The sequence below is a fragment of the Ursus arctos genome, unplaced genomic scaffold (assembly GCF_023065955.2).
Source record: "Ursus arctos isolate Adak ecotype North America unplaced genomic scaffold, UrsArc2.0 scaffold_25, whole genome shotgun sequence".
Lineage (NCBI taxonomy): Eukaryota > Metazoa > Chordata > Mammalia > Carnivora > Ursidae > Ursus > Ursus arctos.
The window spans coordinates 14,022,597-14,038,779 of record NW_026622930.1 but is presented as its reverse complement, the minus strand read 5'-3'; the positions used below and the strand labels follow the sequence as shown (position 1 = coordinate 14,038,779).

Here is a 16,183-nt window from a genome sequence, read left to right as displayed (position 1 = left end):
AGCACCACCTTAAGCACATTTGCATTTTCTATGGCAGCTGCAAAATGTTTAGTCCTCTGACAATATTTGGTGCCTCCGAGTCAACAGCCTGGAATTTACCAACTTTCCATCCCAGAGTAGTCTGATGGCTCTCTTAGGCTTCAGGAATGACCTGGGCCAAATCCTCAGGCTTTGAGATGCCCAGAGGTACACCAGGGCCTCGGCAGACAGATGGGAAAGAAGATGAAAAGTCAGAAGCAAAGACACTGCGAAATCCCTGAATTATCTTTAGAAGGAAGGGCTACGGAGCAGAGCTTCTCCTCCCCCCTCCCCAGGTCCCTTACCTTGTGACGGTAAAGAGGAGGAAGGTGGCCAAGTATTCCGGCATCCCTGAGCAGCCAGAAGAAATATTCTGCACTATTCTATAATTTGCTCTCTGAGAGAAATCACCAATAAATATCTTTAGAGTAACAGCTGTCATGCAGGGTTCTGTTTAGAGCACTGGGAGAGAGAACTCAAACAGAGTACTGGTCTTCATAGATCCTAAATCTTGTAGCAACTACAGAACACCAAGTATAAAAGGACCCTTTACATTGCAAACCCATCTATCAAGGGCCGCACTGGCGCGCGGCTGGGGCAAAAACAAGACCATACAATTATCAAAAGGAAAGTCTGGCGACGGTGAGGAAGGAGAAGTGAAAATGCCCTGATTTTCTGTGGGCCAGGCACAAGTGATAAGCATCTGACCCATCCTTTTACTTCATTTAATGCCTACAGCACTCCTTTAACGTAGGTACCGTGATGCCACCAAAGGAAGGACAAGGCATATCTTCGGAGAGGCCAGGTAACCTGTCCAAGGTGGCACGGCTGGTGGGTAGCCCAGGCGAGGCTCTAACCTGCATGTCTTTCTGAGACTTGCTGGGATTTGCTCAGAGCCCGGATCCGTGGTGGATGGTCTGCAGGAGCCGGGGGGCCCTCCAGTCCTGGTCTGTGTCAGCACGTGCAGGGCTCTCAAGTCTGGCTCTACTGCATGGCCTCTCACGTGTGGCAGAAGGACCTGCCCAAGGCACCCAGGCTCATCAGGCACAGGCCCAGGACAGAGCACCTTGTCTGACTTCTCGTCTGCCAAAGGGGTGGGATTCTGACAGGTGGGGAGGTGGGAGGAGAGCCGGGGAAGTCAGCATCACACTTGAAGAGCTTGGGATCTTTAGATCTTTCTCATTTTTCTGCTTCCCAGACTTCTCTCTTCCTCCTCAGGCTGTCACGGCTGCTGCGTCCAACAGTCCACCTGCAGGACCAGCGGGGGTCCACTCCATAGCAAGTGCAGGGAGGCAGAAGGCTGGGCAGGGGGCTGGGGGCCTGAGGAACTCCCCAGGCCAGCCAGAACACCCCCTTCCGGTGAGTGACTCTGCTGGGAAGTTTAAAAGGGGGAAAGTCTTTCTACGTGCCTCGGTTTCTCTATAAGCCGAAAAAGGGGTGTGCGTGTCCATTTCTAGCCTAAAAGAATCCTAAGATTAAAAAAAACACAACACCTCTGCTCTCCTTATAGTTAAAAAGGAAGCCCATCACTCCCCAGCTCCACAGTGGCAGAAGGAAGGGCGTGAGGGAGAGCAGGAGGAAGAGGGAAGGAGGTACACAAACTGCTAAGTCTTTTCGTTGTTTTCTTCTGAATGGGTTTTTCCCCCCCATTCACTTTTCCTCCGGCCGGACTAGATGGGCAATGTGTGCTGGGGGGTGAGGAGAACTCAAGTTTGTCAATAGTGGATAAGCAGCTGCTTGGCAGACTTTGACCACAACTTTCCATTCAAAAGCAGATAAACACACAGTGGGCATGTCTCAATTTGGGACTATCCTGATTAAGCAACTCAGTCTAGAAAGATAAGGATTAAGAAATGTGTCTAAATGGTTTATGGATGTTTTTTCCACATGACTTAAACATCAGCAGGAGTTAGCAATTAACTAAGTTTCTGATGCTTCTCACACTCTCTCCGTACCTTTCATATACATGGCAGGGTCTCAAAGACGGTTTGACAAATAATGTGACATGGACCTTACGTAAGAAAAACAAAAGGTTAAGAATGTGATCAGAGGCTCTGGCCAAAACACATGTGATTCTACAGAACAAGGACAGCACTTTGGCTCCCGCGTGGAGATTCATACAAAGGGTGGGTGTTGCTCTCATTAATTCAGTGGATAAACAATAGGGGGAGGGTCTGGATGATTTGATGGACAGCTTTTGGAAATGATCTTCTGCTTGGCAAAACACTGCAGTGATAATTTTATTCACACGGAAGGAAATGCAAAGAAGTGTCACTAAAACAAGGGAGGTAATTACAGGGCATGAATCAAAAAGCTAGATGACACAGAATAAAGAGTAACTAAATTAGTCCCATCACAGTTTTGAAATCTGGACTTAACAATTTCAAGCAAAGACTCTGACCTCTCCTTTCTGAGTAAGAAAGCCAGGCACATTTCCCCTAATGTTTTGTTTCCAAAATAATACCGTGGGCTTGGAAAACTACAAACCCCATGCTAGAGTGGGATTCCCTCCGTGGACTGCCACAGCAGCTCCAGAGACTCAGAGACAGAACATTCCAAGAGTTGGAAGGGGGAACCTTGCAATTCTCTAAGCAGTAATTCAACCTCTCCAAAGGACCCCGGCAACTGGTCCTCTAGTCTCGACTAGTATCCCCAGGGGTAGCTTGTTCACCCATCAATCCAAACATTCATCGAGCTCCTGTTTTGTGCCTGGCACAGTGCTGGATGCTGTTCTACTAGGGAGGGCTTCTTTAATTGAGCCCATATCTTTCTTTTTATAACTTTGACCCCGTGGATCCAATCCCTCCTAGGGGAAGCTGGAGATGGCAGGCGTGCTGACCTTCTGAAGGCATTCTTCTCCAGATTATACATGCCCAGCTCTCCCCAACCAGCCTGACTGCTTTCCGCATCATCTCAAAGTGCCCTCCCATCTGGACAGAAACTCCCCAGGGAGGTCTGAGCCACACTGAAGGTGGGAATTACTGGCCATCACATCACTTGTTCAAACACTCATCTTTTATTAATGCTGAGACTCCCTATAGTGCCCTTTTGACCAACACGATTCACTGCTGACATACTAACAGTAAACTAATCCTTCCCCTATTCTATCTTCCTCAAATCTTTTATGAATGATGGGTTCCACTATTGCTGAGTCTAACTGTATTACACCTGTCTGTTTAATCCCCCTCCTTTTTTAATTTATAAAATCCAGAAGTATTTAGCTGGAATGGCAAGAGGAGGAAAGAGAAGGCTTACACACAGCACTGGTAGGTTTTTATTTTCTATTGTGATGAAAAATTTGCCAATTTTACACTGCTGCAAAACAAAGAATACGCTGCCTGTTGTTTCACATTGTACATCATTGATTTCAGGCATTTTTGACAGTTCTTTCATATTTCGAACACAGAGATCAATTTCTCCCCCTCTGGGAAGGTGAGGAGTTTGACAACTATGCAGAATGCAGGTCAGCCCCTCTTTACAGACACGGCCCAGCAATGCCTAAGACACTCTGAGGAGGAATCTGCCTGGTCCTCCAACCCTCTGGTTCTCCACTGGCTCTTCGGAACAGCAAATAAGGAAGAGAATGTGGCAAAGACCCCAGACTCCTGGTGGGTCCACTGACACCTCAACCTTCTAACCAGCAATTAGGGACACAAAACCGCCTCGTTATCCATCATCTCACGAGTTAGGTCAATAGAAATTTATCAGCAGAATTTCAGAGCTCCTAACACTTCTGCTATTAGAATACAAACCAGGGACTGAGGACACCCAAAGAGCTCAGAGCACCAGACAGTAAGTCTGTGTCGCTCTCCCGGTCCTGAGTTTTACTCAGCACCTAAGTAAAAATGGATGTCATCAGCCCTGCTGCTTAAACATTCGACTTTCAAAGTGCGTGTGAAAACAGAAAGAAGTTGGATGACTGGGCACAATAGTCACGCGCCCTGCCTAGAACCTAAGTGCTCAAAGATAACAGGGGCTGTTTTCCATTGAAATAAAATAAGGTAGGACTGACGAGAAGGAAGTGTACAAAGAACAGCATAATGAAGGCAAAAGGCTGAGGTTAAAAATATTCTGTGACCAACTCAGAAAATATAATGGAAGTCAAAAGAAAGTATGATTTGATATGCAAATAAAATTACTGCCAACTAATGGATTTTTAAAGCTCACACTGTAAATGAACACTTTTTTTTAAATATGCAAGAGTGAAACCCTACAATCTTAAGCCTTTTCTCCTCCCAGTCTTGCCAATTTTTTTTTTAAAAGATTTTATTTATTTATTTGACAGAGATAGAGACAGCCAGAGAGAGAGAGGGAACACAAGCAGGGGGAGTGGGAGAGGAAGAAGCAGGCTCACAGCAGAGGAGCCTGATGTGGGGCTCGATCCCACAATGCGGGGATCACGCCCTGAGCAGAAGGCAGACGCTTAACCGCTGTGCCACCCAGGCGCCCCCAGTCTTGCCAATTTTTTAACAAAATAAACTTTATAGCTGGAAGTACCACTGTTAGAAAACCTTGCCATTCAATCCAATAGCTATTTTACCACATTAATTTAGCATATCCTTCCACATATTAAGCACAACGAAGTTTCATATCAATTTTTTTGTAATTGAATATTTTTTTAAAAATTACTCTAAGCAAAAAGTTGCAATTTAGGCATACTTTTTCAAAATACATCATACCTCATTCACCCTTTTAAAAGTACACAGATAAGCGTATTGAATATGAGAATTTAAAAAACTATTTACAGTTTCCATCAAATATACTGCTTACAAGTAAATATCAGAAATGTAATTATGATGCAACTAATCTAAATTCTCACATTCTTTTTTCATGCTTGGCTGAATTAAAATTTGCAACGACACGACAATCTAACAATTAAACTCCTTTAGTGCAAGTTAAAACTGATCTTTTGTGGTTTTACAGCTCTTCTGCCAACGATTAAATGTACACCACTCTGAGTAACTGGAAAGAGAGATGTCTTGTAAGTGAAAAAATTACTGGATGCTATCCAAGCAATGAATAAGCTCTTCCTTGCTGTGTGCAAATTCAGCATTTTGGTGGGGGAATTAACACAGTTATGTTAACAAGCTTAAGATTCTAAGGATTTTCTAATCTTCTAATTGTCTAAAAGGATGAGCTCCCCAAACACCTCCCCTTCCCACCTCCTCCCAGTGCAATTTCCCATCCGCCATTACCAGTTCACTCCTTCAGCCAAAGCTCACTCACCTGGTGGGGAATCACTTGACAACTGCATTAATCTGAATACAGACTGACCAGTCTGTACAATTTCTCTGCCATGGAGGCGCTTACAAAAAATCAAGAACAAGCTCAAAGCACAGGAACAGGGTAGCGGGCAGCACTGGTGAGTCAGCACTAAAATCAGCCATTTTCGTTAATACCCTCAATATCAAAAGGCCAAAATCTTTGGAGAGGCCATTAACGTATTTTTCGTGGCTCATTAAATGGCTCTGAAGAGGCGAAACGAAACATAAAAAGCCAAATGACAAGTATGAATGTCTGGGATTTTCTTTATTTTTACTTACAGTGATTGACTGATTTATTTTTAAAGTAGGCTCCAGGCCCAGCGTGGAGCCCAACGTGGGGCTTGAACTCACGACCCTGAGAACAAGACCCGAGCCGAAATCAAGAGCTGGATGTTTAACCGACTGAGTCACCCAGGCGCCCCCCAGGAATTTCTTTATTAAAAAAAAAAAAAAAATGAGAGCAACAGACACTGTTAATGTTTTGACTCTGCAAACTTTAGATAAAATTGTCCAAAAAATAATTCTTTAAACTTAGATCATCAAAGTCTTGCGGATTTTTCTAACTTTACACATGTCAGCCCACAATATACAAAATATAAAATGTGCTGTCAGTATTTTTAGAGTGAAGATATTTAAATGACAAATGGAAGGTAAGTCATATAACTAAAGTCCCCTCCCTCAGGACTCATGTTCAGCCAGATGCCTACCATGGCCAACCTATCACACAGACCAGAGGCATACAAGATGCTGAGATCTTTACACATACCAAGTAAGCACAAAACTGCATGGGCTCTGGCTCCTAAATGTGTTTTACTTTATTAAATTTCCTTTCTCGGGGAGCTTGGGTGGACAGTCGGTTAAACACCCAACTCTTGGTTTCAGCTCAGGTCGTGATCTCAGGATTGTGAGATCAAGCCCTGTGTCAGGCTCCACGCTTAGCTGGGAGTCGGCTTGGGACTCTCCCTCTCCCTCTGCCCCTCCCTCCAGTGTGCGCTCACTCTCTCTCTAAAATAAATACATCTTTTTAAAAAAATTCCCTTCTCTGAAAACTGATCATCCAGGAAACTCTATAAACCATACTTTTTGATTAATTTTAAAACCTGTTCTCACCTACAGTGAGGGATGATTAAAATGTTTCTTCTATAAACTGATTTTGGATTGGTTCCTATGCCAGATATTACATAAGATCCATGCACATAATACTTTTTTAAAACAATCTGTCGTCATGAACACTGTTATCTGACAGCTGCTGTTTACAGGGCACTAACCTAGTTATAAAGTTTAAATGTCCCCACCATAAAATACCAAAATCATAAAAGTTGGGGTCTCCCACTGGCAAACTGTTTATTTAACCATCAGACATGGAGAACGGTAGAAGATGAGAATTTCCTAAAACGTTGGTGGGAGTATAGATTGGAGTAGAGTGTAAAATTGGAAGGCAATCTGGCAATATCTATATCAACAGCATTAAAATATGCATATCCTTTAACGAGAAATTCCATGTGTAGGAAGGAGGGGCATAGGCAAGATAACCATTAAAATAGACAATAGGTCTTTTCTGCAAGACTGCAGGCAAGAAACCCAAATATACCACCCCGCCCTCCTGTTCCCAGGCCTAGTCTGAAGGCCACGCTGGCTGTGCTTGAGAGTCCTAAAGGAAGCCGACTGAGCTGGAGTTCCCTGAGCTGGGCTTTGGGGACCTTACAAAGCAAAGCTGGGCGCCGTTTCGCAAAAACAAAGTTCCAAGAACCGCAATATCCAAGCCAACAGGCATGTCCCCTCATGTGGCTCCGCAGATCCTACGGAGAATGAGGTAAAAGCAAGAGCTCCCAATAATCAGCCCTTCAGATGTAGCGTAATGATGACAGAGACCGAAAGTAGGTTAGGCAAGTGCGCAGCGCTGCAGTGATCTGACTTTTCGTTAGACCAAAAATGACTTGGATATATAAAATTGATCAAGTCAACTAGTCTGCGTGTTGGGCACGGTTTTTCTTCCACGGCAAAGGTACAAAGACAACACAGAGTTCCCTGATACTCTTCACTCCGTTTCCCCAATGTTAAGAGCTTACACGATTAGGGTACATTCGTCACAACTAAGGAACCAACACTGGTACGTGACCATCAGCCAAACTGCACGGCTAATTCACATCCCACTAGATTTTCCCTCGTGTCGTTTGGGTTCCAGAAACTCGTCCAGGATATCGCATTACCCATTACGTCCCTGGTGTCTCCCTAGCCTGCTCCGGTCTTTAACAGTTTTCCAGACTTTCCTTGCCCCTAATGACCTTGACAGCTTTGAAGAGCGCTATTCAGGGATTTGGTAGAATGCCCACCCCACTCCCATCTTGGGGACAAAACTACTGTCTGACATTTTTCCTGTGATTCGGCAGGGGTTATGGATTTGGGGGTGGTGAGGGGGAGTCGGGGGGAGACCCCAGAGGTGAACTGTCAGGTCCATGACATCCTATCAAAGGTGCTTGCTGGCAACCTCTCATCATGGAAGTTAGCTCTGATCACCGGGCCAAGGTGGTGGGAGCCAGGTTCTCCCACCATACACTTCCTCTTCTGCTCCCTTCCATACTCACTCAGTGGCAGTCAGTCACCGAGTGCAGCCACTCGGGGTGGGGAGTCAAGCTCCGACCCCTGGAAGGGAGGGGTGTCTACCTAAATCGTTTGGGAATTCTTTTGTATGGGAGAGCTGTCTCTACGCCCATTTACTTACCCCATCATTTAATTTACATCCGTGCGGGCTCACAAATATTTATTTTATGTTTTGGGTTATAACCCATTCTGTTACTTATTTTGCTCCTCAAATTGTCCCAGTTTTGGCCACTGGGAACAGTTTCAGGTAGGCTCCTGCCTCTCTCTGTCATAACCCATTGTTTTGTTTTTTGAATACCTCCTTACTTCCTGTTTCTCTGTATTTTTACCACCCAAATGCCTCACTAAGAAAAAGGCTATTATGGGTGAAACTGCGTGTGTCCCCTCCACCTAAATTCCTGTGAGAGTCCTGACCACCAGCACCTCAGAATGTGAGGTCATTAGGGGTCTGATTCCTTAGAAGGAGATCATACTGGAGGAGGGGGGCCCCTCCGCCACTGTGACTAGCATCCTTCCAGAAGGGGCGACCTGGATACAGACAGCACATGGGGAGAGCACCACGTGAAGACGAAAGCAGAGATCGAGGTGAGGCTTCGACAACCCAAGGAACGCCAGCAACCGCCAGATGCCAGGACCGGAGCAGACGCCCCCTCAGCCTCAGAAGGAATCAAGCCTGCTGACGCCTTGATCTCTGACTTCTGGCCTCCAGAACCGTGAGAAAATAAACTTCTGTTAAGCCACTCAGTTCTGGGGCGCCCGGGTGGCTCAGTTGGTTGAGCGTCTGCCTTCGGCTTGGGTCATGATCCCAGGGTCCTGGGGTCAAGCCCTGCGTCGGGTTCCCTACTCAGTGGGGAGCCTGCTTCTCCCTCTGCTTCTCCCCCTGCTCATGCTCTCTAATAAATAAAAATCTTTAAAAACAATTTGTTAAACTATAAAGAAGTCACTGAGTGCTTACTCTGTTATGGCTAATGCACTGAGCTCTGCATTTCAATCAAAACAATTCACAGCTGGGGCGTCAGAAGCAGCAGGTGCAGAGGTGCAGCCTAACAAGCATCCGAAAGGGTACAGTGGGACGCAGAGGCCCGAGTCCACGAGCTACAACATTTAGCACTGCATCTGGCCACAAGCAACGTCTGGGGCAGTGTTCGCAGAGGCCTCGTTTGCCTGCAGTTCTCAGCCACCTGCAGCTCGGGGCAGAGCGCTGCTGGCCAGGCACCCCTGCAAGCACTAGCAATAACCACCCATCTCGTCTAATCACCATCGTCAGCCTGCTAAGTACCCGCCCCGCCGACGCCAGGCACCTCCCAGGTGCCCCAACACGGCAATGCTGCGAGGGGCTGACAAGTGATTCCCCGCCTCATGGCTGACCTGCCAGATACCGTCAAGTCGGCATTTTTGGTCCCTGTTTAATGACTTGCTTTGTCCCACGACCATCTTCCCTAAGTCCCGTCAACAAGTGGCCCGGCGGCTTTGACTCGAACTGGATACCACTTCCCGGAGCAAGCTGTCCGAATACTGTATGGTCATCCAGCATCGAGGATCTTTAGTACAAACGCACACACCAGAGGATCCTGGAGCAAAATCTAAGCTCTGAGATGAAGGGACAGTGGTCCCTGAGGCAGAGAAAGTGACCTGTCCTCAGACTGAAGACATGGAAGGGGCAGGCTAGCTAGAATCTGATACGCCGTCTCACTCCACATCCAGTGACCTTTACAGAGGTGAAATCTGAGCGCCGGCATGGGTAGGTACAGAAACTTTTTTTTCCTTCAGTCACCTGGGAGAAGAGGAACTGAAGGGGACAGAGAAGATCTGAAGTAGTCGATCGGAAATTATTTTCATCACAAAAGCTCTGGTTTGTCTGCATTTTTATGCCTATATTAAAAAATCAAATGAAGTCATTAAGCTTAGGCCAGCTCAGAAAGCTTCTGAGTATGCAACCCCCGGAGCTCTGCCATAATCCTTCAAATTATTAAATAATTACTGCGTTTCCCTTGGGATCGCATTTGGCAACAAAACACTATCTAAATGAACCAATGATGTGACCCAGTGAATAACACTTACGTTCTTAACTTCCTAGGAACAAAAGGCTATGAAATACTTCCAAGATACAAACTGGGGGGAAGAGTGAGGGAGGGTTTTCTTCGGGGTCTGGGCGGGGGGAGATGGAAAATGACAAAGGAACCAGAGAATCTGGGGAAAATTCCAGTGAGTGTCATCGCCTCCCCCACCAACCTCAGAGATCAGCAATTCTCCCACCCCAGTTCCCTTCCACCTCAGGAGTAGCTACTACAGCCACAAGGAGAAAACCAAGCATATGGCTCTGTCCTTCTGGACATTTCTACAATGTTGGCTGGGTTGCTTTGGAAAATCCCATTTTATCTCCTACAGCTATATGACCTCAAGTTGTCATTTCCAATAAAGTATGCTTGCGCTGATTTTTATGAACACAGACAAAAGCTGCTACAACCTTTTTTTTCTCCCCCAAATCTTTCAAACCAAGTGTAGTTGCTATGTAGGGTTATTTGTTTCTAAGGCAACAGCGTATATCTAAGTACTAATGGCCTGTCCTTTTGCCAGGCAACAAACAGCCTTGTGATGCAACTGCACCTGTCTCGGCTACGCGTTGCTATGGAGATGCTCCAGTTGCTATGGCTACCATCACGCTAATCGCCTAGCAAAGGCAGACATACAGCAGTCTTCTCGGAGAGCCCAGCTGTTCCTCCGCGTCTCTTGCTGAAGACTGATTGTCTAGGGCCTGTGATGGAATGCTTCCCAACTAAGACGCACAAGAACGTCATTAACGCGGTTTCAGAGGATCACTCTGTGCCCCCCTCTGCAGAGCAAACACCAGACAAGGGAAAGAATCTGCAAAGAAGTGGACTATAGAACTACTGACGTCTACAAATCCACGCCATCCCTCACTGACATAAACTTGTAGCCCAAGGATAAGGTCTCTCAGCTGGGTGGTTACAACAGAAACACTTCTTTACATTAAAAAAAAAAATGTGTTTTCCAGGAGTGAGGAATGTATTTCCAACCCTCACGCTATGCAAGATAAAATCAATTTTAAAATTGGTATCTGTGTTATGTGGCTATTTTTTTGGAATCTAACATTAACACTTTTTTTTTTTTTTAAGGGACAGGCGTCCTATTCTCCCCTCCAATTACATCTTCATAAAAATGGCACCCGTGACCTCACTGTCTCAACACAAATGGGCATGTGAGGGGGAATGAAAGTCTCCATTGTTCTCTGCTGTTCTCCTTGAAGAGGCAAACACCAAGTAACCACAACAAAATGATCACTCTGGAGCACCGTCTACATGGAGACCAGGAATGACAACAACCAAGTGAGTCCTTCGGCGAACACGTGTAGACGCTCTCAGTCAGGCCGGGAAGATGGAAGCGCTTACCTGACTCATTCCTGCACTTCTATCCCAACAAACCGTGACGCATGGAGATGTTAAAGCTGTCAACTTTTCTTGGTAAATGTTTCTACCCAAGAAGACAGTATTTCGCCCACTGTGAAGCCTTCTGAACACGTTCCTCCGGAGCAGCAAGAAGTGGAAAGGTTTGCAGGAAACACAACAGTGGGTATGCCTCCAATAATACTTCATTGCTTTCTCATTTACCTACAGTTATTTTTCATATCATACAGCCTATTAAATTAGTTTCAGTGCCTGTCTCTGCCAAAATAATGCAATTTCGGTAGACCAAAAAAAAAAAAAAAAAAAAAAAAAAAAGAAGGTTGAATTGCTTACCTTTGATATGCCTGAGGAGAGGCAGGGGGTGTATTGAACACGTGAGAGTATGGGTGGTAAGGTGTCTTTTTCAAAGCCTGAATTAGATTTTGTCTATACTCTGGGTCTATGCACCACAATGACCCTTTCCCAATGCTCTGCAGAGAAAACGAAAACATAAAAATGATTAATAAAGAAACACTCAGTGTTCTGCAGGAAGTAGCTGAACAGCAATTACCACGGTTACGTATTTTCAAAAGCCTCTTACTTATTTGTCACTGCTCACCAGCCAGAAATATGTAATAGGGGACACTGACCGGACGGCACCATAAGACACACTTCAGTCTTACCTGGCTCAAGTGTGGCACTTAATGCGTGTGCTATTCCCCGGTGATGCTGGTACAAGATTGTAATTTTCGTATCCCGACGGCCCCCAAACTCAGACTGCTTTATTGTTTTTCAGTGTCAACTCTGAGGGCATATGTATCCCCCCTTCTAAAAAAAATGTGTTTTAAATGTGTCAGATTTCAAATGTGGAAAGGAAACGGGGGGGGGGGTACCCCAGAACTCCCATCGCCGCTGTAAAAAATTCAAGAGTTGTGTCTTTTTAAACCATCTTATTTCGGTACCACTTCGCAAAAAACGGAAAAGTAATCTGGTTGTTTTTTCCTACTTACTCACAAAAGAACGACATTTAAGCTTCAAATGGAATTCTGTAATTACCTTCCCCAAGAAACAAAAGAACTTGGGCAACAGTGGGGGGGGGGGGCGGGGGCTAACCCAGAAGCCAGTATTTATTTTCTGGATGCCGAAGTTCACAGTATTTTGCCCCAGGCCTAAAGGACTAGGATCTTTAGAAGTCAAACTTAAAAATGCAAATTTTCTAAAACTGGTTCCATGGAAAGACTTGCTTCTGAGGCCCACTTTTGGTCTGTGGACCACATTTTAATTGGAAAAAAAAAAAAAAAAAAAAAAGGTCAGTCCTTCCTGTGAGGCCCACTGAACTGGCAGCAGGCCGATGGGCAGTCGCTAGTCTGACCGCACGCTTTCAAGTGACCGAATGTACCCAAGCTGTTCGATAAGGTCGTTTGTAAATATTTACTGATTTGGAGAGAAAAGAAGTCAAATTACATAAACCCGCACCCACCCCATGCTTGCAGCCAAGGGACTGACTCTTTTCTTTTCAGAACTATTGTACGACAGGAACATTGAGAAAGCAAACAATAAAGCTGTTTAACTCTTACAGGGGGAAAAAAAACTCCAATCCCTTAGAAGGAAAACAAAAAAAAAAAGTTATTCCTAAAATCTTTAAAGAGGCTTTTAAAAATTTGTATTTCAGTCATGAGTTCACCCAGTAATTTACTTACAAACTGATTCACAGAACCCATTAAAATTCTTTACTATCACAACATCAGTGAGCGGAGGAACTGGAATTAACTCTTTTCGGTGCACTGAGAAATTGCTCAAAAAGCCAAGATCAGTGGCTGGGGCCTCTGAGGGACCTCAGCCTCTACCCCAGCCTCCGCCCCCAGGGCGCACAGGCCTGAGCCCAAACACAGTCCCAGTCAGGCCGACCTGCCTAAGCGGAACCCCGACGTTCCAGCTGAACCGTCTGGATGTGCAAAGACGTGAAAAATGTCAACTTTGACAAATTCCACGTCCTTATGTGGCCTTCCCCTTTCATGCATACATTTTCCAGCCCAGCATAGTTGAGGGGCACTGATGAGACTCTCTCAGCAAAGCAGGCAAGCCACTGAATGAGCTGCTGGGGACCCACCTGTTCTTTCCTTTGGGAAGATGCAAAGCGCACTTTCTAGAAGATGTTTGGGGGAGGATGGGGCAGACCAGCAACGACCAAACTCGGATCATGTGAAACAAACCACAGAAGCTGGCCTGACTCCACCAAAGGCTCCCCGTGGAGCCTTGAACACAAGGCCCCTAACCAGCCACCTGGAGGGGCAGGGCCTACAAGCAACCCAAACATTTCAGCAAGGAGATTATCTCAGTTCTGGGAACCTAAGGGCTTTGTTTTCCAGGTGGCTTTCAGGGTGGGGCTGTTTAATCTTACAGGGACTAAAAATATGACAAAGACATGAAGGACAATCGACCCTCTTAGGCAAGTAACAGTATGCCAAGCATGTGGTTTCTCCTAATCCTGGCCTAAGTATCTTTTTGATTACACTACATTACCATTTACCAACTAAGTGGAAAAACCCACAGTTGGGGGGGAGGGTCGCAAGGTAACTGATGCAGGTGCAAAAGGCCGGCGGGGGGTGGGGGGGAGTTCCAGTAAGAACCAGGAATTCTGGAGCCACAGAGACGTGTGTGCTCCTGTGTGCTCCTAGGCAAATCATGGTCCCCAGAAAAGTCTTGGCTTCCTCGCTGGCAAAATAAAGACCCCCTTAGGGATGGGTGTGGGGCCCAGCAATGGCATGATGTCACACACTTGTCACAGGTGCAGTGCCTACAGGCACTCAAGCAATGGTGGATGAGGTCATGAACATCTCTTTTCTGCCAGAAGAAAGGAAGCAAAGCTGGCTATCCAATGCCTTTCACTAAATCAAATCTGATTTTCCCAAAGCCATCACAAAAGCAGCACCAAGTTCTGAGAGTGGCGGTGGGAGAAGCATCTAGCAAACTCACAGGTACTGTTGGTCCTGGCTTAGCAAATCCACTGTGGACTTTTCTACTCTATGGCGACACCCACTTTATTTCCATGAGTGCCCCCATTGGCCTCTGCGCATGGCTCCCTCTATGTGCCCGCTACGGTAACTTCCCCCGTGCTCAGAAAGCCACTTCTGACTCGCAGCAGCCTCGCCGCTTGCCGCTCTCAGTTTCCTTTCGGTCAAGTCTTCACACGGTGACCATCAAGCCGAGGTTTAATTTCAAACTGGTCAGCACATATTTACAATAGCCATTCACTGCGGACATTTGCCCAGGGTCATAATGATGCCTACCTTGATCAGTTCTGCATTTCACCGGGAGAGAGATCTGGAACTGCTGATAGGTTTTTGCAGACCAGACACAAATTTCAAAATCTCACAGTTAGGGGCACCTGGGTGGCTCAGTCAGTTAAGCATCTGCCTATGGCTCAGGTCATGATCCCAGGGGTCCTGGGATTGAGCCACGCATCAGGCTCCCTGCTCAGTGGGGAGTCTGCATCTCCCTCTATCCCTTACCCCGCCTGTGCTCTCTCTCTCTCTCGTGCTCTCTAATAAATCTCATACTTAGAATTTCCAAAGAGAGAAAAATAAACACAAAAAGCATCTTCAGGACACACCCACGGGGACACTGTCACCTGCCTACCCCGTCCAATGACCGTACAGAGCTTGAAAGGAACTGCATCTCACCTGCAAGTGTCCTCCGTGGTCTCACGGAACAGCTCACACGAGTAAAAAGGTCGACTTGAAAAAAATTTTAATGGAAATATGCATAGAGAGAATACTCAAGTTTCTTAGGACAGGAAAAATTACATTTAATGCCCCTGACCGGGGAAAGGCAGCTGTAATTTGATTATAGTTGTGTAATAAGTTTAGAGTCAGGGCTTTTATAGAAATTTCTGCATCTCATCTGAAGAATAGGGATTTTTTTTTTCTTTCTTTTCTTTTATCTTTTTTACTGTGACAAACCATGGGGGCCATGCATCATTAAATGTTAAGGAATTCAAAATAATAAGGAAAGAAAGACATTCATTCAGAGACACGTTTTTGTGTATAGATATTAAGGTGACATTTATACATATACACGTATATAAAGACGAAAATGTGGCTCTGAGTGAAGATCTTTCACACACACATATAGCTTGGAAAACACCAATGTGAAAAGGAGGGGGGAAAAATAAATTGAGTAAGAAGATATGGACGAGGCCAACTTTTCTGTTTTAATTAAAAAGCACCTGGGGAATAATAGACAGCTCCTTGTTAGCAATAAAAAACAGCAGTACACAAGAGGAAGCCTATACTGCAGAAAGAACTGATTAGTTAGAAAGGTTTAAAAAAGAAAACAGAGATAAAACAACACCTAAATTAAGTCTTAAATCTAATTCATAACGGTAACATTTTGTCTTGAGCCCATTCTAGCGGCTCGTGACTCCCTCCCATCCCCGGACGCAGCACCCCTGTCAGCCTGCCGTACGCAGGGGTCTTCACTGGGGGGCTCTGCGTTAGGTTGTGAATTCCCGAGGAACAGTACCCAACTTTAAAGATGATTTGCAAACTGTGGGCTACCACGTGAATGAGTCACGAAATCAATGTCCTGGGTCACAACCAGCTCGGTTTTAGGGAACAGAACGGAACCAAGCCGACCACACAACATCCGTAGCGGAGAGGCATTCTGGGAAATGTGCGTGTGTGCACACGTGTACGCAGGTGCACACCGGATCCCCAGGAAACGCACACTCTGTACGTGGATTCTGGCTCAAAGACCTGTGGTACATGCCGGTCTAGCACAATGGTTTCCATTTTCTTCTCCCCTTCTCATCACTTCTGAGGGACAAAGCCCACTTCCAGCAGTAACCGAAGACTGAGCATGACCCCCACGCAGGGGCGGAGCCGTGCTGGGGGA

General features: G+C 45.8%; 1 protein-coding gene across 29 annotated transcripts in view; it reads right to left on the bottom strand.

Annotated features, from left to right (window-relative positions):
- The window catches only part of FOXN3 (forkhead box N3), a 384,586-nt gene that overhangs the window by 158,845 nt on the left and 209,558 nt on the right, over positions 1–16,183 (bottom strand). For all 29 annotated transcript variants that reach the window (XM_048219823.2, XM_048219835.2, XM_044389973.3 and 26 more), the window contains one exon: positions 11,642–11,778. In XM_048219823.2, coding sequence (XP_048075780.2) covers positions 11,642–11,778 — 137 coding nt within the window. The remainder of the gene's footprint in view (positions 1–11,641; positions 11,779–16,183) is intronic.